Source organism: Trachemys scripta, chromosome 15 (genome assembly GCF_013100865.1).
Source record: "Trachemys scripta elegans isolate TJP31775 chromosome 15, CAS_Tse_1.0, whole genome shotgun sequence".
Classification (NCBI taxonomy): Eukaryota; Metazoa; Chordata; order Testudines; family Emydidae; genus Trachemys; species Trachemys scripta.
The window spans coordinates 17,764,645-17,789,044 of NC_048312.1; the positions used below are offsets into that span (position 1 = coordinate 17,764,645).

At 36.7% G+C, this 24,400-nt stretch overlaps 1 protein-coding gene across 1 annotated transcript in view; it reads right to left on the bottom strand.

Annotated features, from left to right (window-relative positions):
* Positions 1-754: 754 nt before the first annotated feature.
* Positions 755-24,400, bottom strand: part of MAPK1 (mitogen-activated protein kinase 1) — a 46,959-nt gene continuing 23,313 nt past the window's right edge. Inside the window, exons 3-9 of the mRNA XM_034790953.1 lie at positions 22,823-23,012; positions 18,438-18,554; positions 16,218-16,332; positions 15,122-15,253; positions 10,219-10,328; positions 8,599-8,726; positions 755-4,962 (exon numbers count right to left, since the gene is read on the bottom strand). Coding sequence (XP_034646844.1) covers positions 8,610-8,726; positions 10,219-10,328; positions 15,122-15,253; positions 16,218-16,332; positions 18,438-18,554; positions 22,823-23,012 — 781 coding nt within the window. The 3' untranslated portion in view covers positions 755-4,962; positions 8,599-8,609. The remainder of the gene's footprint in view (positions 4,963-8,598; positions 8,727-10,218; positions 10,329-15,121; positions 15,254-16,217; positions 16,333-18,437; positions 18,555-22,822; positions 23,013-24,400) is intronic.

Sequence of the window (24,400 nt, forward strand, 5' to 3'; positions counted from 1 at the left end):
AAAATAAAGCAGTAGGCATTAGGTTAACCAAAAAAGGCTAAAGATAAGAGATCCGAAGGCAAATGGAATAGGAATGTAATTACAACTCCTTTGCAACATGTCCATGATCACAAGCAGAATTACAAGCCTGACTCTAATTCCACAAGGAAGCCAAAGAGTGGGATGCAAAAGTAACTTGCATCTGTTTTTCTTGTAACTAAAGTTAGTTTGAATAACTAGCACCCCAAAATGCTAGTTGTTGAATGTAACAACAAATTCCTCAACAGAGTTTCTTATACAAGTGTAAATAATGTATTAATATCAAGTATCAAAAGGACTAAAGAATCCTCATACATTGGAATTTATTTGCACTACAATGTATTCAGCATTTACTTGAAAGCCCCTGATGCCTTTTTAACCTTATTGCTGCAAACATTAAACAAAGGTCTGCCTACTGGTGGGGAATTTATCCTATCAACTTTTGGATGACCACAAGTTCTCATTTCAACCAGGTATACAGTACTTATGTATGGGGAGAGGGGGAGAAGGGAGGGAGGACCCCAAAACCCCAAACATCAGTTTCCTGTATATTTTTAAAGAATATTTTGATTAATGTATGTTATAGTCACCAATTAAAAGGTTAAACTGATAAAGTCAATTTTTAAATAAAATTGTAATAAGCTAATATGTATTGGTGATTTGTAAAAAGGTTGCAATTAGTATTAAAAAGTGAAATTCCAGTCATTCTATATATGCACAATACTATGCTACACTGGTAATACAGGAACGCAATTTAATGATTTTCTTTGCATTTGTTTTTACAAGAGTCAGATGCCAGAAACAAACAGAACATTCAGTTAACTGATTTTGAAAAAAAATTATGTACCTTTACAACATCAAAAGAATCAAGACAAAATATAAACCTTTGCTACTTACAATTGTTCTATACAGATTAACCAAATCACAACTCTGTCACAATATAAATGTTTAATTGTTACAATATAATGAATAAGAACATACAGAAAATGATTTTTATAAAATTTTCCTTTGTTTTGTCTTTTAAACCTACCATTGTAACTAAGTTAGCTATGCAGGACTTTTGGGGTACATGACTAAGAAGGCACCAACAGTACAACGCAAATACAAAGCAGTTCGAGTATTTTTTTTTTTTTTTTTTTTTTTAAAGAGTGTTCTACACACTGATACAACACAAGAAAAGGCAACAATATAAGTAAATCCCCTCGAACCTTTACAAATTTGTTCTGGATTTACAAAGATATTCCAACTTTTAAATGTCTTCCAATGCATCACATAGTTTTGATCCAGCACATGCTACAAGTATCATTGTAAGCTTCATTTTACTAAATGTACACTTAGTGTGATGTATTTCAATCATCACCAACTAAACCATTTGAAAGACCAATGTGTTCAAAACTTACGCAAAAGGACTGTTCAGTGCCGTTTTTAAGCCACTGCATTTACAAAAATATTTCCCCTAAAATTTGGGATTGCTTGAAGACATTGCTGTACAAATATAAAAGTACTATGCAAGGGACCCAAATCATGTGCGTATCTGTATGTCTGCAGGGACATATATTTATACCATATCACTGGCTGTAAAATCAATCAATAAGTTTATCAATAATCAGGGGGCTACATAAACTGCACTAACATAAGCAAATATATTAATAAAAGTTTATATCTACGGTATAGTTATTCAGCAGATTGTGTGTGACATGGTATAAATATATTGTAGCACATTACAGTGGCAGCAATAACAGGTTTTCCTCTCATTTGTTCATTAAGGATAACCATGCTTAACTCATCTACGGTTTCATTTGGCCATGTAATCATACCCAATTCCTGAAAGCAAATAGTGCATTACACTGTTCACCCTGTATTGTGGATTGCACACTCCAAATTTTATATACGATCTAAAATATTGATATGAGGAATTTTGATGCCAAAGTCATGAAAGCAGAGCTCAAAAAGCTTATCACCAGAGCCACCAAAACAGAATTTCCTTGTATTACATGTTTATGTATTTGCATTTCTTTATCTATAAAGGTTGGAATGTTTTTGATAGTTCCGTTTACATTCCTTATATGAAAAATGTCTTTACTATTAATAGGCATATCATATGTGTCACATCAATAACAATATGCCTTTCGGTTCTCTGCTAGTCTATGGGAATTTCCAGAAATATAATCTACAAATACACAGAATAGGCAAGGAAAATCAAGCATGAAGTGATGAAATAATTCACAAAACAGTGTTGTTATTATAGGCACCTTCTTTTAAAATATTCTCCAACCTGACAAAATCATGCTTTTGCAGTTGAGACAATGAGTTCAACTCAACATCATCCAATGACACTTTGATGAAAGCAGTTAGTGGTTTCACGCCAATCTGATTCAGCAATAATAGCTAAGGAAGAAAGCGCCAAAGCACCAGATGTTAGTAAATCAAACCCATGGCTTCTCTTTTTTAGAGATGCAACTTGACAGTAAATTCGTAATACTAAAAAATCTAATATTTAAAAGAAAAAGGTTAAAAGATGAATGGGAAAAGGGGTGCATGAAATAAGCTGCCAAAGCTCTTCCTTAATAAATTAAAGTTGAGTTGTTACAAACTAAATGTTTCAATAACAGTCTTCTTTCCATATTTTTCCAAATCAACTCCTGTAGTGACCATGATCATGCAAGTGTCCAGGCACCTAGATATAGTTTAGCTTTTAGAAACCGAGCAAGGAAAGTATTTTGGTAAAGATATAATGCGTAGAAACGTCAAAAGAGATTTTTACACTAGTATCAACAGTCAAGTGCAGTATTGTAGAAAAGTTGTTAGCATAGGCTCTATACCAGCAATTAAATGATCAACTTTGCAGTGTTCTGATAATGCTCTTAATATATATTGTATGCAACAAAGATATTCATGGACCACAGGATTTTTCTAGCAGAAAATGCCCTTTGAAGAGGAATCCTTGTTTATTAAAAATTAGTTTTGGCAGACTAACACCTACAACAAATGAAAATTCAGAATTTTATATCTGGTAAGCACCCTTATAAACTGAGAATCTAAGTTAATGGCTTTCTAAATTATCTTGAAAAGCAGACAGAGAAGTGCTATGAGGAAGCCTGGGATAACATACCAGCAAGCATCCTTATATACACACTACAGTAACAAACGGAACCTGATTTCCATTCAAACACATTATCCAAAAGGAAACCAAAAACTAATTCTTAATATTAATGTGAAGATATAAGATTTAAATTTATTTCCATGAATTACAAGTGCATTTTGTTCATATTAGCAGGCAGTCTTTATACAATCCGTTCTTCACTGCTGCCAAAATAAAATGAGAAAAGACAGCAGAGAAATGAAAAGCTAAAAATAAAACTAGTTTTCCTAAGTTATTTGTTGAATAGCATTTCAGCTGAACACAATTCAGAGGTAACAATAGATTTTTTTTCAATCATAGGCATGTGGCACTTAGACAATCATCTTTGCACAGAAAGCTTTAACAGTCATGCGAGGGCACAGTAATTATTTTAAACAAGGCAAGTTTCTCACCACAGAGAGCAGTGGGGAAAGAAAAGGAGGCACTGCACTGGAACAGAACATCTAGGAAACTCCACATTATACAATTTCAGTAACAAATACTTGAAAATATCATTAAAAGGTATACAGTTTTAAACATGATTTAGTGCTAGCTTTGTTTGGCTGTCCTAACTCAGCATTATCAGAAAAGTTTGATAGTACTTGACAAGAGAACAGTACTTCACGTCACGAGCTCACGGAGGCTTGATTACAAATCATTATAACGTAGGTTGCAAGAAATTAACTTGAGATGCTGACGTGCAGTAGTAGCAAAAGTAAATTCAAACTTTCTCATTTAAAGATGCAGTGTTTCTCTCAGGAAGAACCCTGAATGTTATTCATTAAATTCAAATGTTATATAAACTAATCACCCTCATATGAAGTGTTTCATTGGTATATATAGTAAGTAGACAGTTTAGTAACAGCACATTTTGGTTTCTCTGCTTACTAATGCATATGGATGCCTTCTACTAAGGAAAACATTCATAATTAGGTAAATATACCATTGTGTTCTTTATTAATCTTTCAACACACAGTGAATAAATATATTAGTGAGCTGCCACTTTCATTCTTTTTGCATAAATCTCGTAAACACTACATATAGCATGAACTTTGGAAGTACTATACCTCCAGAATGGTACAAGTATCCACTATCTTTTTAGAAAAGGCAGAGGAAATGTAGGATTTTTTTCACTACATAGGAAAAAATGTTCTAGATGGGTAGATGAATTCTGTTAACTAAGTTGGATTCCTAGATATTCACTAATATGCTTTGTAGAATTTTTTATGTACAGAATAAGAAACCTAAACAAGTGCATAAGCAAGATTAATGCAAATGTGGCCTATGCTGTAATCTGTAATGGCGTATATACGAATGAGTTCCCATTGTGAGTAAATGGTTACTGTATAAAGGCGAAGTGCAAAAAAATTGGGATGTCACTGACTTAAAGTGCCCTGAATAGTAGCTTTCCCTAAAAAATGGCAGTGACTTCAGTAAAATCAGAAAAACACAGTTCATGGTGCAAACTTCTATGGGTTAATGAGTTATCTGCTTGGTTAATGATACAGGAGTGAAAGGAACTACTGCATCTTTCAAACCAGAAAGCAAGCAGTTAAAGTATGGTCAGCAGTGGGTGTACTTATAGTACAGTACTGCAACAGGTCAACAATGGGCATTACGGATAGGACTGTCAATAACAATTCTTCAGACTTAAAGAATTAATTGAAAGCATAAAAAGCCAAAACTACCAGTAACTGCCCTCCTGAATGGCTCAAAGGAGTTAGTGGATAAGCTGAGATAGGCCATAAGATATGACCAAGGATACAAGAACTGGGAAGAGGAACAGCAACGTTTGAGCATGCCCAGTCCTTTAAGTCCTTGTCCTACAAAAAAACAAAACATGTTTTAATGAAGGAGATCTGAACAGGAAATTGTAATTTAAAGATAAGAAAAATTATCAGTGTTTTTGTATCTCACATACATGAATTCGGACTGATAAGTTGCAGCTAATTACAAAAGTCAAAGGCAGCAGTACCAATATAGTCATAAGATTTTCAAATCCCACCCATTTTTGGCCGTGTTCTATAGAAGATTTCCTGGTATTCAGACAAACTGTCTAAAAGAGAAAATTTTCAGAACTCCTAATATTAATTGATTACCCACAGGAAACATACTAAACTACCAGGAGGATGTTCTAGATTGCTGTAACTGACATGCAAAAATATTTACGAATAATGAAAGATTAAGAGAATCATATTTCCGTACCCTCAGATCCACCAATCCAAACTGATGGAATCTTACTATCAGTACTAAAAACAGAACAGGGAGGAAGTTCAACAGGAACCAACATTCTTAAAATGTATCACCTAACTGAAGGCAAAGCTATCCAGCTTGCAGTACTCAGTTAAAAGGCAAATATGGGGAAACTATAGTTCTGAGGAGTTCTTTCAACAAGCCATTGCCTTGGTGGCATGTCCTAACATTTGCAGGACAGTCACCTGAGTAAATCTTCCTCAAGGAAGTCTAGTATGTATAGTAGAGAAAACAGTTGACAATGACTACTACCCAGGAAGAAGCTTTTTTCAGGTAACTAACTATGTACATTCTTTTGTGGACTGAAGAATATCAGCTACTTTTATATAGGCTGTCAATGCCAGAGACCAGGCTCAAGACAGTAGATTTTGAATCTCTGAAAGTACTGTAGGCTTGACAGAAATTTAGATTCATCAAGACCACATACATTACAGCAATGGGACTGGATTTGTCTTTCTGAATCATCCTTACTACTTGGCAACAGATGCACAGAAACAACTGTAAGGGAAAGATGCCTCTCTCATTGCCACTGCCACAGATACTTGCTGCAAAATATGTAGTTTAGTGCTAAGGTTGGATGTAAAAACTCTAAAAATGGGAGAAATCCATCTGGTTGACAGAGCAGAGAAGACAGGAAAGAGACATCCAAGGGAATGGCGTATCATCGTAAAGTTTAAACCAACTGCTAGGGGGTGAGCTTCACTAGAAACTTGCGTTAAAAGAATGGTGAAGAGTTGGACCTGCTGACAATGCTGATCATGACTGACTGGTCTGAGTGATCAGTCAGCACTATATAAGCTTATTGTGATTATATTACTAAACTAGCTGATGTTCATCATCATGTCAACCAACTCCATTCTTCACAACGCTATTCAAACAGTAACATTTTTTAGTGAAGACAAGCCTTAGGTGATTCTCCTTCTCTACTAAGTGACAAGTCCTCAGCACCAATAGGTGCTTCTGGTCCACGGAAGTATCAAGTTGCATTCCTCCCAACAGTGGGCACTCTTGGTGACCAAACCCCCACTGTTCCTCCTTCCCCCAACTTGCTGATAGAAATCAATTCCTATCATAGGAATTACACAAGGGCTGTTTTTGCTACTTGCTATTTCCTGGAAGCAAAGACAACCCTCATTATCTGAAGTTTCAGGACACTGGTTGAACAAGAGACCACATTCCTCTGAGTTACTTTTCATAGCATCAATGGTTCAATGTTTAGATTACCCAATTTACCACTAAAGCACTCTCTCCTCCGTAAAACACTCTGAAAGAGGCTCTATTTCAGTACGCTTCTCAGTGACAGCCTAATTAGTTGGCCTGACTCTTCTGCCCATATAAACAGAATGGCCCAGCAGTATTAGGCTGCAGTAAAGCTCAATAATATTTTTCTTAAATTTTTCCTATGAAGATGTTTTAATTAAACTTTTTCCATAGAAGCAGGGACCTGTATTGTGACTACCTCTCAGGAAGAACTAACGTTGTGGAATGTGGAAGGGAGACTGGCATCATTAAGGTCTTGGAGCCACAAGTCTTTAGTTTTATTGGTGGTGAAGCCTGACTTTTCATAAGAGCTGCAACCCATTGAGGATAAGTTAATCTGAAGATACATAAATCTAGGTTTAAATAAGGCTATTTTAACCATTTTAAAGGTATAAATGCTAGCTATGTTAATATAGTAAACAAAAACTAGAAGCCATTAAAAGAACAAATTTCAAAATAAATTCTGTTGTACAAATGTACACAAATAATTGCCTATTCAAGCTAGTGACCGTGGTATAACAGTCGACATTTCCACAAGTTTCGTCACTAAATTCACACACACACACACACACACACACACACACACACACACACACACACACACACACACACAGAGTCAGTGTTCATGAAAATGATCTGGATCAACCATGCTGGAAACTGAAATCCTATTTTCAGTGCAGGTAAAGCACTGGTTGTGGCACAGAGGCTTCCCTGACACATTGCCTGAATCCTGACCAGCAGGAACTCCCTCTATGGATAAGGATAATGCTCAGGCTCAATAAATCCTTGGCCTTTCTTTTGAGGCTACCAACAAGAATGCCAGTTGTGGTGGACAGCTGTTGAACTGGATTCAGATCAATACACTCAATTTTACATAGGAGCACAGAACAGACAATTTGAGCTGTATTCATGTTTGATCCAGAGGTAAAAGTTTGTTTAATTTCCACTTCCATGAAACAATCCAAATCTTCATTCAATGGCCTATTTAAAAGTACTTTAAATTATCAGCATCACAGAAAAGTTTTAGTCAAGGATTCTCTGAGTAAATCTGAATAATTCTGCAGGAAGTTGAGACTTGTAAATTTCACGGTATCAAAAGAAAGTTTTACATTAATATACTTTAAACCTATTTAAAAAAAAAAGGAGGATCATTACAAAATAAGTCCAGGCGAGGAAAGATGTAGATAAAGGAGAGTGGGCAAGACTTTATAAGCAAGTTATACATGAGGTGGATTGTTCCTGCAAATTTCAGTTGTGTTTGTTTTTGCGGGGGTTAATGTGTTATTAAAAATTGCCAGTGGAGAGAGTGAATAGCAATCAGCACAAAAGTACTTTGGACTTTAATCTTAATGATTTATACCGTCTTAATTTAATCAAAATGAAAATATAAAATCTTTTAGATGACTCTGTGAATTACATACTCAAATATTTTGGAGGTATTTTCAAACAAACTGGGATGACTATCAATAAAACATTCTTGTTGTGTTTAGGTCAATATTTCGCCTCTATGTTATTTAATGTTTCCATTATTGTAATATGTTTATTTTAAAATAGAAACAACCTAGAACAAGATTTTGAAATATTTTAAGTTTACACTGATATGTTTTAAGAGATCTTTTGAATAACATTTGAATATCAGTGTTGCCACAGCTTTTGTTAAAGCAAGCACCATTTCAATTTCACTCTTCTAATGTAATCTACAAATTAAATAAAAAGCATGTCAGAAATTGCTTGAATTCCCAGTAGGCATTTTAACATTGCAGAGAAAATTAAACCCATTTCTTTAAAACAGTATGACTGAGGTCAAATCAGTACTCTAAAAGCAATGACTAGATGTTAAGGGGTTGCTTTACAATAGTAATGAAATGACAAGCTATGAGTTTTGCGTTAATAACTACGTGGAGTTCTATCATTCCTCTATCTCTTTTACATGGTTCATTATGTACCTATGCACAATTTAAGATCGATATCCTGGCTGGAATCTAGCAGTTTCCTCAAAAATTAGTTCTTTCAGTTTTTCCTTCGGCAAGTCATCCAATTCCATGTCAAACTTGAAGGGTGCTTCAGCTACAGGCTTTAAAGCAAAAAAAGCAAAAAACAGACATTAGTATTTTTTTAAAAACAAAAAATTGTCAAGAAAATGTTAAGACAGCAAATAGTCTGAAGTTGGTAGCACAAGCGTCTCATGATTAATTTTTTATATCAGATTCTACCAAGATTTAAATAAATTTCTTAGTGAACAGCTATTCAAAACTTAAACCACACAAATATCTGAGTAAGTGAAAGCTTGTAGCTGAGTAGCTACCTGAAGACAAATTACAGAGAGACACTTAACCTTCCATTATAAACCTAATTTTGACTTCCACTCTCCCCTACATCACCAAAACTAAACTAATCTTTCTGAAATTTCACTGGCAAGATCTTATGCCAAGGTAGATTTTTTTCTGGAAAGTCTAAGGCAAATCTCAGCTACCTTGTTTCCCACCCCCACGCCTTGGAGGCATGGTAGTTCATTATGGGATAATAGTTCATAGTAGGGGTCTTAGGTCTTTTTTCCTATTGTCTACCCAATATGTTTTTCATATTACATCTAGAGAACATGACAACACAACTGAAAAAAATCTAAAATAAATGAAAGTGGGAAAGTCATAGCAGAAATGAGAGAGTTAATCCAACTTTTTCCAAGCATTAAATATAAATTCTAAATTAGGATTGAAGTTAAGTAGATCTTCCATAATGAAAAGTTAGTAATACATTTCTCTAAATACAAGCAAATTTGCTTTCATTATAGCAAGATTAAACCTGCAAATATACTACAAACACTATGAAATGTGCTCACTGCCAAGGCACCATCCAATAAGACTTTCATAGTAAAATGAGTGAAAACAACAAAAATCTAACAGTCCTTTTGTTGCTTTTAAATTTTTTGTTTTGTTTTGATAGAAAGAAATACAGACACTACCTTGAAGGGGAAACTTTAAACTCAATTTGCAAGTACTCAACTAAACAATGAAATAGCAAGGGATTTAGTTAAGTGTCATTTATGGCTCTGTTTCTGTAACTATACTTTAACACAAGCCCAATATAATTTTAAGTTTAGGGTTTGATTCGTCAGACAGTGTTTTTCCATTATTTAATAAAGTCATGCCTAAGTGTGACCAGACTCACATAGTATTTAAAGATTTCTGACAAACTTTCAAATTTAGGTTCCCAGAATTAATCTACTAAATCCATACTAAAATCCCTAAACAAATACTCAATTTAAAGTACCCACATTGTAAAATTTTAGCTTAACTACATTACTCGCCATTTATCTGCAACCAAATATGGTTGTTCTAAAGTCCCAAAGGGAACTGCAATTCAAATATTTCCTGGTATAAGCATTGTGATTTTTTTAGATACAGTGTACACACACAATTATAACAATTTTTAATATAGAACTGATTTATATAATTTAACTATTGGCAATTTTTCAAGATCCAACTATATAAACTGTATCCTTAAAAGGGCTTCTCTGATTTCTTGTACAATCATCTACAATATTTATGTTAAAAAAAATCCTTTACCTCATCACTTGGATCATAATACTGCTCCAGGTATGGATGGGCCAAAGCTTGCTCCACTTCAATTCTCTTGTGAGGATTAAAGGTCAACATTTTATCCAACAAATCAAGTGCTAAGAGGAGAAATAATTTTTTAAACAAAAAGTCAACATATGCTGCAAGTTCTATTATATTAAAAATAATACAATCACTGGTATTTGAGGTCTAACACAAATATTGCCCTTTGTTTTAAATGCTAATTGTAATGTGAAAATGTTTCAGCTTACCCATAATAGGAGCAGAAGACTAGCCAAATGTAGTTAACAGGAATGCCAAAATTTTTATTTTATTACCCATTCCATATCCTCAAGTTCCTATTCTCTGATCATTGATTTCCTGTTCATATTGAGAGGTCTCAGAATATATTAGGTTTACAATATTCATAATACCACAGACCAGTACTAGAATAAGGAATGCGTCTCTAGGGATTCAGGAAGTCAACTTTATTCAACACTGAATTCTTGAAGTCTTACCCTCTCCGCCCACCAATGTCTTAGAAGCGTAGATCAACAGTTTTATGGACTTTACAAACCCAGCACATTCTGTACCACTCAAAGTGAGTGCAAAGTCAACGAACACAGAACAACCACTGTGGGGGACATGCAAAACAAAGGGATAAAAAAACCTGGGTTTTAACTATAAATTTCTTCTGTAAAAAAGTACATCTGAATTCTGTATGCGAGTGGGTCCTATCCCTGAAGGAATGTTAAGGCAATTAGAACTGAATTATATGGCAGGCAACATTAGAAATTCCTACCAACTGTATTTCAGACTAATTTAAATAGCCGGTGAAACTATAAAAACTGGTTAATAATCTAAATACTAGTCCTTTGGTAACACAGACCCAGCGTGCTTTCCACTTAACCAGTTCTCTTCTCAAAACTATGGTTCTGAGTCCTGATCTGAGGGTGAACCAGGAATTGACTAACATTAGTTCAATGAAAAATGTACATGTAATGACCAAATTTTTCTCCTAATTGCTCTGGCAATTATGTATATGTGGGATGTAACTAGCAGGATTCCACAATAGGGAGGGAAAGGATCAAGTACTCTTTCTACAAAACTCATTTTAGGGCTTTTACCAAATGAGTCAGATAAGGCAAGCTTAATATTTGGTAAACATATGGATTGAAATATGTAGCAGTTTTGCTTATTTCCATAATTAGTGCATGTCAGCAATCTTATGAAGAATGCTTTGAGCTCTAGAGAAGGATAGTTCCTTGTTGATTGAATGTCTCTCATATACATACAGTTTGTAGTTCAACTGGTCACTTTGTCATTAGCTACTTTCTTTCCTTTACACTGAGTGAATTGGATAGACTGAAGTTCAATTGCCCATACTACACCGGGTTACCAAAATTTTGGAGGATGTGATTAACAGGACCAACGTATAGACACCTGACCTGTACTAGGACACTGGGCTAGAACATTTATAGAGTTCCTTTGTGCATAATTGTCCTTGTGAAATATACCTGATCCACTACTAAGAATATTTAACTCAGACACCCTTCTGGCAAAAGTTAGGGGAGCTAGAATCCACCTTTATAGTTAAAATAGGGGATTAGCGCGTACTTTGTAAACCCAGACTTAAATTCTAAAATGGACACAACCTCAACTAGCTATTGCGCTGTGTTCCATTTTAGGATCCTAGCCCTACACAGATGCCTGCAAAACGCTCTTTCCTGTACCATCTGATTATTGTATTCAGAGCTGTTAACCATAACCCACAGTAACTCGGTTTCCAGTCTGCTGACACTATCCCACAGAAATTTAAATCTGTGGTCTGGAGGGTTCGGAGATTCATTCTGCACTCTGTGAACTTATGCTGAATCTAAGCTACATCCACAAGGATGCAACTGATGATTTCCTACTTTGCCCTCCAAATTTTAGAATCATGTCAGTTATCTGCCTAAACAAAAATCCTTGACTTTCCAATATTACCTTTAAAGTAGCTGGACTGCTAAACTTATGTAGAATGAGTCTGGATGGCAAATTGGTCTCAGCAGTGGTAAATACAACTATCAAGTTGTTTACCATTAAACACTTTTTTTGGAGCAGAACCTACTCTGCCTGGTCACTGTTGGATGAGTGTAACATCTCTTCATTTTAAGACTTCTTAAACTGGTGGAGACTTAGATAGCAGTTGCTATGCCAAGATCTGCCCGAGCCTGTGTTCCCTCATTTAAAGTAAATATTTATTTGCTTTGCTGTTTTGGGATGATGCAAAATGAGAATAAATTGGGGTCCTCTAGAATGGATATTATCCTTTGTAAGGTCTCATTCAGGTCCTAGTCCCCTTGATTTGTGGATTACCTGCTCTACTAATCTGCTCTGTAGTTTAATCTGCCTTTTAGGACACAGTGTTTCTTCTGCTTCTTGCATTAGAAACTGACTTCTTCTTCTTGTCTGTTTACTTGTATACCTGAAGTTGTCAGGTATGCCTGAAATCATGATACAGCCTTGCTGCCAGTAGCTCCATCCTGTTTCTAATTCTACTGTTCTTGTGATGGCTTCACATCTCTTGAACTGTGTGCAAGGTTAGCACCCATTGTTACAGTTTCCTTCACTGAGATTTGGGAGTAGAAACTGCATAATCTGCTGCTCTGATGGCCAGTCTGAAGAGGAGTGTACTGGCAGTGAAGCAGCTATTTCCAGATGCTCTTAAGATGGATCCTAAAGGTCAAAATGAACCAATGCGTTTTTTTCAAGTGAAGAAACACCAACGGATGCTGAGGGAAAAACTTCCGGCATCGGTGCATGTGGCGAGCACACACACCTAATATGGAATGGACATGAGCAAGTACTCTAAGAAGAAAACTTCATTCTGTCAATGCATCTCTATCTTGAAACACAAAACAATATTTGAGGTATTTTTAAGATGCCTATCACTTTGGTAACTAAGCAGTTCTAGGTCAGACAAAATCTGCCAATCTTATCCAACTGTACAATGATTTTGTGATATACAAAAACATCCAACAGGAACAGAGATGAGATTACTTTTCATTTGTGACCTCCAGTAAGTTCAAAATTGAACTGGGGTCTCTGGGTTCAAATTCAATTCCAACACTTAAGACAACTAACAATTTTTAACATATTAACTCCTCGATGATGGAAAATTGGGATTTCCATTTTATATACTGAAGTCAAATTCATTGAAACCAATTTTGAGAAATATGGACTGCTACAGCCAATGAGTTTAAAAAGGGCATCATCATCATCATGTTCCTATTACGCCTCTGGCGTTTAGGGCAGCGACGAAACTCCTCCACTCCTGTCTGTTTCTGGCAAATCTTTCAATGGTTCCCCAGCTGTGCCCCAGGTTTTTCAGCTCGGCTTCCACAGCTCTTCGCCATGTTGTTTTCAGGTGGCCTTGTTTTCGCTTGTCTTCAGGTGTCCATCTTATTGCTATTCAGGTGATGGAATCAGTTTCCATCCAAAGCACATGACCTATCCATCTCCAATGCCTCCTGGGAATGATGGTGCTCAGATCCTCTTGGCTGCACTGTGTCAATAGATCTTGATTTGATATTGTTCTGGGCCAAAAGATAGGGAGGATTTTTCTGAGGCAGGTTGTATGGAATGAAGACAGTTTGGACATGTCATACTTTCTCATTTGGACATGTCATACTTTCTCATTCCCCAGTATTCTACACTATAAAGTAGTGTTGAAAGTACGCAGGTCTGATAAATCTTGAGTTTGGTTTTGGTGTCGTATTTTGATGATTTCCAGACTGTATTTAAGCTCCTGAAGGTGTTCCTGGCTTTATTAATTTTGTTCCACCGTCCTGGCTGATGGTGCTGCCCAAGTATGTGAATGTTTCTACATTGGTGAGAACATAATCCTCTATCCGTACTGGTGATGGTGAGGTTAAGGTCATGATATCTGTCTTATTGTGGTTGATTTTCAGTCCAGTTTGCTGGCTGAATATGTTGTGTCAAGTTGTTTTTTCTTGTATATGGTATTGGGTATGTGATAGGAGAGTGACATCATCTGCGAAGTCCAGGTCTTCAAGGAAGGAGAAGAGTGTCCATTTAATGCCTCTAGGCATGTCTTCTGTTATACGCCACATTACCCAATTGATGGCAATGTTGAAGAGGACTGCAGACATGACACACCCCTGACCTACTCCTGTTTTGACTTCAAAACTGAGCTCACTGTGATCAACAATGCATGTAAAGTTGAAATAGAAGCTTTTGATTATGTTGATTACATGGAAAGGAATTCCATATGCCCGCAGAATGTGCCATAGGCTGGTCCTGTGAATGCTATCAAAAGCCTTCTCAAAGTCTATGAAATTTATGTAGAGTTGCCGTTGCCATTCTAAGCTCTGTTCTATTATGTTTCGTAGAGTGAAGATCTGGTCTGTGCATCCAATGCCCTTTCCGAAAACCAGATTGCTCTTTTCTGAGAACGCTATCAACTGCCTCTGATATACACTGGACTATGATCTTACACAATACTTTGCTTGGCACAGATAAAAGTGTTATACCACACCAGTTGTTACAATCACTGAGAGTTCCTTTATTTGGTATCTTCACTATAACCTCATTGGTCCACTCATCTGGCACTTTTTCCCTTTCCCAGACTGATGTAAATAGAGGGGCCAGGATAGATGCTGCTAATCCAGGATTAAAAAGGAGGTAAAAGTTGATAAAAAAAACTAAGTGTCATGTTTATCTATAATTTTAAAATGAGATTTTTTTAAAGCAGTTTAAGCAATCTGTATGCCAAATGCTCATTAACTTTACTAGGAACTGGTGTACAAATCCCTAAGCAGTTCTGAAAATCCCACCATTGGTTGCTTTTTGTGTTGTTTTCCATCTTTAAAAATCAAGACAAGTGTAACAGAGCAAAAATATAAAATACCTTTGGGGTCTGCATTTGGAAACAGCCTGTTCCATGGTACCTTATTTTTGTGTGGCAGAGAAAGCAAGTAGTTTCTGGCCTTTACATTGATTATACAATTCAAGTCTTCTTGAGAAGGAGATCCAAGTATACCTAAAAAATACAAAATAATTTCATTCATATGGAAAGTACATTGAAACAGCCACATTACAAGCTTTTGATAAGACTCAAAGATTTCTACTTTTACTCTGTTATTACTGCTCAGATTAATTTTAAGAAAAAGTTATAGATGAAGTAATTTGATATAAATAGCTTTCACAAAATTCTGACCAGGTTTCATCTTCACCCACAGACATATTTTTATATTAGACTTGTATCAGTCTGATGGAAAAATTGATTTTTGATCAGCTTATAGAAAAATAGGTACTACCAAATATGAAATGAACTACATTTGATTCTCAACAAGTAAACTAAAAATTAATCTCAATTTTTATTTTGTAATATTCAATTTAATATCATCATCCATACAATAAAGAAGAGATCATCTCTTCATTCTCCAGAAAAGTTATTTGACTTAAAGAAATGGCTTGGACTGTTCACTTAGTAAAGTGATACTGTATGAATCCTTCTTTATTATTATTACTAATTTATATATGTGATAGCATCGAGGGGATTCAATCAGGCTAAAGGCCCATTACTCTAGATACACAATGTGATTATAACAAATAATGGGAGGGAAGGGAGAGAGGGAACAAGGATAACAATAAAAATATCCCACATTCACATAGGCTTATAACATGCAGAACTTTATGGTTCTAAACCAGTTAAAAGTGTTTTCCGATATAAGTAAGATTTAGCTATCCTCAACTGCCCCTCAAACTAGGGTGGTCATTTCTAGTAGGCATCACAACAGAAGTATGTAGATGGAGAGTGTAGTGGTCTTGCAGAACACTTCTGGAAGAGTATTCCATACATATAATACAGTGGAAGAAAGCATGGAGACAGCTGTTGGAGAGGTGGATAAATGGGTGGCCAAGCCTGGTGGTGTTGGTAGGGATCCACCAGTGAGGTAATAGACAACTGTGGAAACAGAAACTACTTTTTATAAAAAGCTTACCAAGGATATGGTTCAGCTGATCAAGGTAATGTTTTCCTGGAAAGATGGGTCTGTTGGAGAGCATCTCTGCCAGAATACATCCTACAGACCAGATATCAATAGACTTGGTATAACCCTGGGGGAGGAGGAGAAAAGAAGCCCTTTTGATATTTCATTGTATAATTAACACAGTAACAGGTTATATGTGCTAAGGTACTGTGGTTTTGAAAGATAGGGCACTAGTGTAATTTAGTGATTTAGATGAGTCATGCTTAAGACATCATACTGTTATATAATCATTCTTGCACAGCGAGGAATAATCAAGCATTGTGTCTCAAAAATATGAGTGAAAGTAATGCTTTACTTGGAGAAGAAATGCACAATATTTCTTAATCCAAGTAGCTGTTGCCAAATCAGGTCGAGAGCTGTGAATGCATTTTTGTGAATTCTCTGATTTCAGGGCCTGTCTACATAATAGATTTTAATAACATTTAGCTGTTATAGAACACCTTGTATCAGTAGATTGTACCAAGTTTGATTTTACCAAAATTGTAAGCAAGTTAATCCATTACATATCGAAATGTAAGACCCATAGTGCCCAGAAGCGTGTTACACACTTCAAATAAATACACACATGGTCCTTTCCCCAAAGCTTCTACAATCTAAGTATTAGGCCACAAAATAGTCAGAGTAACAAGTCTTTGGGATGTGAGTTGGTAAAAAGAATAAGGAAGGACAAAAGTTACAAGAATAAGTTTACCTGGTTACTTTAGAGCATATATCTGGATAAGTGCCATAGTATATTTACATATATACAAAGAAACATGTATAAATGTTTTGGGTATATAGAATTTTGTAAAGAAATCATGTGCGATATCTTACACAATTTAAAAATTAATTAGCAGGCTTTTGGGAGGGTGAGGCATGAGAGGCAAGAGGAAATTGGGAGGATATGGCAACAGATAATCAGACACAGCTGTTCTGCCTTGAAGTATCCTGTGAGGTGCTGATATCAGAAGGGTGAGCAGCAAGGGTCCAGATACTCTGAAGTTGCTACAGTTGAACTACTTGCTTCTATGAGCCACTTGGAGAATTTTGGGTTTTGAAATACCAGCCCTTGATGGCTGCTAGTACTGGTGCGGGAGAGGTAATATGGGACATGGTCTCCCCAGCTCATGGGGGAAAGGCACCGAACAGGTTCCACTCACACATCCCTACTTCACTTCTGCTGTGAGTCACGAGGGAAGAGTACCATTTGTTTACTTTGTTAGTGATCCGGACAGATTTCCAGGCTCCTGCCAGCTTGCGTTATGTTTCTTTTGCTGTGTATATAGGACGTAACCAGGTTCGTTAAATCTAACTCAGGTGCCTGCTTAGGAGGACACCACAAAATGTGAAAGACCGCCAACAACCCTCTGCCTCTGGCACAAGCAGCTGGGACAACAAGAGATAGCCCAGATTTACCCAGATTACACTGTTACATGGCTATGCAGCATAGGAGGTGTGGGCAGTACACCATAGTTAATACATAGTTGTGCCAGGAAAAGTCCTCCTGCACAGACATATTGAATCATGTTAGCTGTAACCTTGTCAGATAAACATATCAAAGCCTGGTTACACTTAACATGGTTCTGTCTACAGTGTAAAGGAACTAATGTGCTAAGCAATTAAATTCCATGAGGAACGTGATAGGTCCAAGAAAAAGTGCTATACACATATTTAAATTGGAATCTGGTAATCCTCCTGCTGTTAAATCGAAGTTCTCTCTGACACATGCTAACATAATTCTGGGAAACCTCTACTAGCAGTAAAACGAGTAAAAGGAGTAAGTGATGATTTGAAATATTTGGTTTTCAAACTTAAAACAAAAAGGAACTGAAGTCTTACTGTCTTGCTGCTGATATACTAAAATTCTAACAAACTCCCACCTCCTCTCTTGGAAAACTAGAAAAAAATTGTACTAGACTACATATGATATAAGCGCTTTATATATAAAGCAGTACTGTATACATTAATGTAGGCTTTTGCTAGCCTGCACAAACAACCAAGTCAAACCCCTTAAATTTAAAACCTTCTATTGCTTCTGGCAGCCTTCTTGGTGAAGACATCTTAACCACCATTTAAGTTGCTCAGTAGCCAGCAATGACATGAACAATATGATTTAAATGGAACTCTACTGTAATACAAATCTAGAATATCTCTGTAGCATATTTTTCTTGCTGGTCCATCTACAGTCCTTACCTTAGAATTCAACATAATTTCAGGTGCTCTGTACCAACGTGTGGCTACATATTCTGTCAGGAACCCTGTGTGATCATGATCTGGATCTGCAACACGAGCCAATCCAAAGTCGCAAATCTGGTTTTAAATTAAAAATAGTATTAGAAATACCAATTTTAGTGTTATAATTCACCTTAGTTACTACCCAAACTATCTTCCCTCAAGCCATTGTAAGGCTGTAAGCCATGCAATGATCGGGTAATTTTAACATGTAAATTTGTTTTCTCCATATCTAAAAAAATATATATGGTAGATTAAAAACCTAATTTAACTAATCTAAACAAAGAAATTATGAATATTTTGCATTCACATGCTGCCTGTCATTCAAAGATTTCAAAGTGATTTATAAAGAATGAGTTACGCTTCATAACTTTTGTACGAGATAGGCAAGTATTCCCCAGATGAGGAAACCAAGGCACAAAAGTTCATTACTACTTGCTCAAGTCACACAATGAGTCTTTGGAAAAGCCATAAATAGAACAGAAATTGATTAATTCCTGAATTGTAGGTGCAGGTCTATTATTATCTTGTAGCTGGGTGGGGAGAGAGAGAGAAAATAGTTGAATATCAGCAGAACCACTTCTTGCTCATTAATGGTTTTCTATGATCTATCTACTTCACACTGCTACTACCTCCTCTGCACAGTTCAGTACTTCTATTTTAAGAAGCTATTGCCACCACAATGCAGTCAATGCAACAGAGGCATACTACTGAGCCATGAGATAACAGTAGACTGGGGAGAATGTACACTGATGAGGGAGAGAAGAGCTGCAAAAAGCTTATCAACCCTTTGGACAGACACACCAGGGCTTAATTTGTGCCAGGGCTTGCCAGGGTTGAGCCCCAGTACCTCTAGACTTGGCATTTCATAGCCCCAGCACCTTTGGGCTTGCCACATCAGTTATGAAAGAAAAAAAAATTGCTTGAGCCCTGGCACCTCTTTCATGACATATTAAGTATTAGACACACCTAGATCACAACCATGAGAAGCAGCTCTTATCCACACTGGCAAATTCAGCAGAAAGTAGGAAATCGCTTTTGTTTATCCTCTGGTGAAGAGACTGTAGAAAGTTGAACTCTAACTGATGGAGGGACTGGCAAGCCTTAGGAATGAGGGAGGTCAAGCTAGGCACATTTTGAAAAGGATGGTGCTTGCTACAGACTTTCCCTTTTCCAAGGCAGGGGAGGAGAAGAAAAAAAAATGGTGAACAGGCCACTTTTTGTTTTTGTAAGAGAGAATGGAAAATTTAGAGACAGTTCTCTGGGAAACCGGCCAACTGCTCATGTCTATTATCTCACTGGGCAAGTGGCTGGCTCATTGAGTGACTTGAGATTAAGCCACATGAGAAAGCTTTCACTTCTCCTTCATGAGGAACAGTTTACAATATGGAACAGTCTACACAAGAAGTTTATCACAGAGAAACTTTCTCTCCATCAGAAAACCACTATGGCTATGGGTAGAATATTTCCTTCCAGAGAAACTACCAAGATACAGAATGTGTAGGATAATGAAACACAGATAAATATAGACAACGAAGTGGGATTTTTCCCTAGAATTGTTATAAACGGATAATGATGCTGTATACTTAATTGTGAATTCAAGAAAAGGAAATGACAATTCCTTACTTCATATATCCTGTAGTCAAAAATAAATTATGTAGTATCACATAGAAACTCAAGAGGCCTCACCAAGGAGAAACATTTCCCTCATCAGATGCAAAGTATCAACAATAATCCTAAGAGTATTTCTTCTATCCTTTATTCTGCTTTTCCATTTTCTGCTGGAGGCGGATTTTTGACAATTTAGGTTTTTTTAAATGTAATTCTTAATCTAATCACCTCCAAAATTTTCCTTTTAGTATTAAATCAAATGTTTGAAATAGGCTGGTGACATTTGGAAGTAAATAATGAAGTATGTCAGGAGAATCACATATGGTCAGTTACAAAAAGAAAATTAAAGTACGCATTGTGGCACCACAATACAGACCCTAAGTTCTCAGCAGTAAAAATAGAAAGGAGTTTTTCAAGTAAAAAAGTTACTAGTCAGGAAAAAAGAAATGGCTGCAGCAATTGAAAGTCTCACTTTCATTGATTAGAGGGCCTTTGGTAAGACACTTGAGCAAACAGTATAAACCAATAGGATGATCTCCAAGAGAAAAAAGTCCCCGTTCAGTTCAATGGCATGAGCTAAACCATATTTAAGGCCTCAATGAAGTTATTTTTCCGGCATAACCTGAAGAAATGGTAGCTGCTCTAACAGTTTCATTTCACATTGTTAGAACTCGGGTTCCCAAGAGAAACCACTAAAGATGCCTCTCCCTCCTTTCGCTATTAAAAAATATCCAAACACTGCTATCTGCAAAGGTGATATCTTATATGCCTTGTACCTCCACCCTAGAGGGAACTGTTCCTCTAAAAAGGTTTGATTTTTTTTTAAAGGCAAAATTATTTAATTTCATTTTAGCCATGATTTAAATCCATCTATAGCTATCATTTTACAGATATTTAGATATAAAGACACAAATAGGCCAAGGACCAAACTATCGAACAGTATGCCCATAATCATGCCACTTGTGCTAGGATCTAGGAACATTGCTAGTCTGCTGCCAAATAGCTGTTTTCTTTCACAGTCCTGTTGTTCAACCATACACGTAGTAACTGTAAATATCAAAGCACCCTTTCTAGTTCAGAAGCATGCTCTTTGGAACTGGGACTGTCTTTTGTGTTTGGAGAGCATATAACATACTTAAATAGTCCTGTAGTGCCTGAACTAACACTGGGAATAAAGAGGATTAGTGCTCACAAAATTCACATTCCATGTATTTCTCTTGCCTCATGCCTCTTGACTTTCTTTTTTGTGACTTTCTGTCTAGGGTCAAAATGGCACCTGTTATCCCTCGAGAGTATACACATACACACAGATTCTTCTGAAATTCTACTGCTGCCAGCCTCTTGCTTATAGGAGGCTGAAGATTTTTACCAATGCCTGTTTCCTTCCTTAAATGAGAAGGTGCCTCCAAAGGCTGCTGAAACCCCAGAGCAGGGGGTCAGAAGACACTGGCATATGACCAATATTCCACTATCACTTGCCTCCCATGCATTATGGGACTGGGGGCGGCTAACAAAACCAAGAACTCAAGGTAAGTACTCCAGAAATCAGTGTTTGGGATGAGCAAGTACACAGCTGAATGGCAGAATGATTTTTCTTAAAACTAGTGACAAACTTACAAGCCTAGCTATTGGGCTTACATTTTGAAGATTGCCTTTATAAGAAGACAACTAGAGACATTTTTTAAAAGAAAGCTTAATTAGGTGGAGCAGAGCTTGTAACATTAGACCGACAGTTTAACATCAAAATAGAGGCTTAATTTTTTCTCTACTCCCATAATTCTTGATGGAAAGGGCATTTTAAATTCAACTCTTTCCACGAAGTTATATTCTAGGCATAGATTACTCATAAGGAGTTTCAGGTGCCAAAACAAGAGTTTCTTAGGAAGTTAGTGGGAGAGTCAAAAATCAGCCTCAAGGTGGAAACAGTTTTTTGGCCTTAACTATATAGTCATTACTTGTGGTTCTATATTATCCTATGCTTTGGTTCACTGAAAGTGGCTGTCACAGTTTTCATTCGATAATTTTAAGGGGAGGTGAGAAAAAAAAATCAGTGCATCTCTGTCTATATACTGCAGGATACATTCAAGATTACACTAATTGATAGGGGTTACTTGAAAGTAAAATGAATGTGTTTATGGAAAGGACAGTCGATTCACAGGTGAGAAAGTTACGATCTATTATGCAAAAATCAAGTCTAGCACTAGTTTATAGAGACTGTTCATTAACAAAAGCTAGTTTAGCAATGTTATCAAGAAAAGCTCACATTCACAACAAAAATTGGTTTCATGATTACGGCAAGTAGTTTATTAAGTCAGGAGAGCTCTCAGCCTCTCTTTCTGAGGCCCCCCCAACATGCAATAAAAAACACAACTGTGCCACAACTCTTTTTCTGCATATAGAAGCCAGGGCCAGCATTAGGGGGTAACAAGCAGGGCAACTGCTTGGGGCCCCACACCTCAGATAGCACCACAAAGCTAAGTTGCTGAGGCTTCGGCTTTAGCCCCATGTGGTGGAGCTTGGGGCCCCAGGGTGCAGTCCTGTGCAGGAGGACTTCAGCTTTCTACCCTGGTCCCTAAAGAGTCTTATGTTGGACATATTGGCAGACCCCCCTGAAACCTGCTCGCAGCATTCCAGGGGCCTCAGACTCCTCGTTGAGAACCACTGTATTGAGTCATTGTACAAGGGAGTTTAATTTAGCTGAAAAATGACTAATTTGCAAGAAGGCTCCAACTAACCTTGAGATCACAAGTGGTGTTAAGCAGCAAGTTGGAGGGTTTGAGGTCACGATGCAACACATTGGCTGAATGAATATATTTTAACCCTCTCAGGATCTGATAAAGGAAATAACAAATGTGGTCGTTGCTGAGGTGTTGAGTCTTTAAGAGCTTGTAAAGATCTGTTTCCATGAGATCTTGCACAATGTATCTGTAAGCCACTGGATGTAAGGCAGCAAACAAATCCATAACCTCATTTTAGATATCCACATAATGTGCTAATATGAACTACCCATTTTTAAATTTCAGAATTTAAAATTACTGCCAAGCCACAAATTTTGTTTCATTTTCATTTTAACAATCACAAAACTATTTGGATATTTTTGATTTTAAGATTTGGTTCAGATCAATCTGTTCAATGATTCAGTTGTTACAGGATTAAGAGACTGGTACGTAATGTGTCAGCTAATCATAATAAAACCCTTTCATATAAGAAGTTTATTTTATTTGGCTCTGAACATGAGAAACTGTCTTCAGAGGATTCTTCTCTCTGCCAAAAAGTGAATACTCTAGTTTAACAGATAAAACTATGAGGAAAAAAACCACGTTTGTATTCAGTATTAAATAAATGTGAAAGAAATAAAGCTTAGAAGATACCAATTTCTGACCTAGGCTTCTCATGTCCAGAAACCAAGTTCCCTCTTCTATTGTATATTTGTCATGCTGGACCAATCAATCAACACCACATCTTTTACACCTAGTACTGGTCAAACCCTTGCCTGCATTTTCAAAGCAGATTCTTCCATCCCAACCTGAATTGCATCTCACCTGCTCCCAGTTCATCCCCCCGTAAGGTACCTCTTAGAGAAAAATATTTGGATTTGTAGATCAGAGCCACAAAATCCCAGTGCAAAAAACTGGCTTCTGTTACACAACAAATGTTAGTCACGGTAGAAATCAAATAGCAATAACCCCTTGTAATTAATTTTCCCTCCCTAAATCAACATGTCCCTTTGAACTCTCAGACCCAGATGGAACACAACCTGCACTCAAAGTACTGTCATTCTATACTGCTTAGAGAAGAACTGAAGACACTTTGTACTAATGTGTAAGTCTTTCAACTGAGGCTTCACCTCACGCTAAACACATTATTAAGCCAAATTTTCCAGTGGAAGGCAAACTGGGTATAAACAAAATCCAGTTGCACATATCAGGCATGTTTAATTGCCTGTGAACAGATGCAGAATTTTCCGTATACATCAAGTACACCTGGATTTTTGCAGATTTATCCTTTCAGCTCACCTTTGAAACAGTCTAGATCATTTAAGCCAGGGGACTCAGGGCAGTTATATCTCCCCAACCCCAAAGTGGACAGCTACTCTGCCATTACTGTTCCAGAGTACTATGCTTTATTTTAGGATCAATAAGGGTTGAACCATTCAATTTAGTTTTAGGATAAAGTCGCTAGATAAACTAAAGACATCTAGGCAATGCCAGAATCTCTTGATCTAGGATTTAGAGGAAAAACATAGGAACAGTATTTTTGGGCCTGTTCTTGTAAAAGCTGGTGTTCACCTCAGGAATCAAACCAGAGACTAT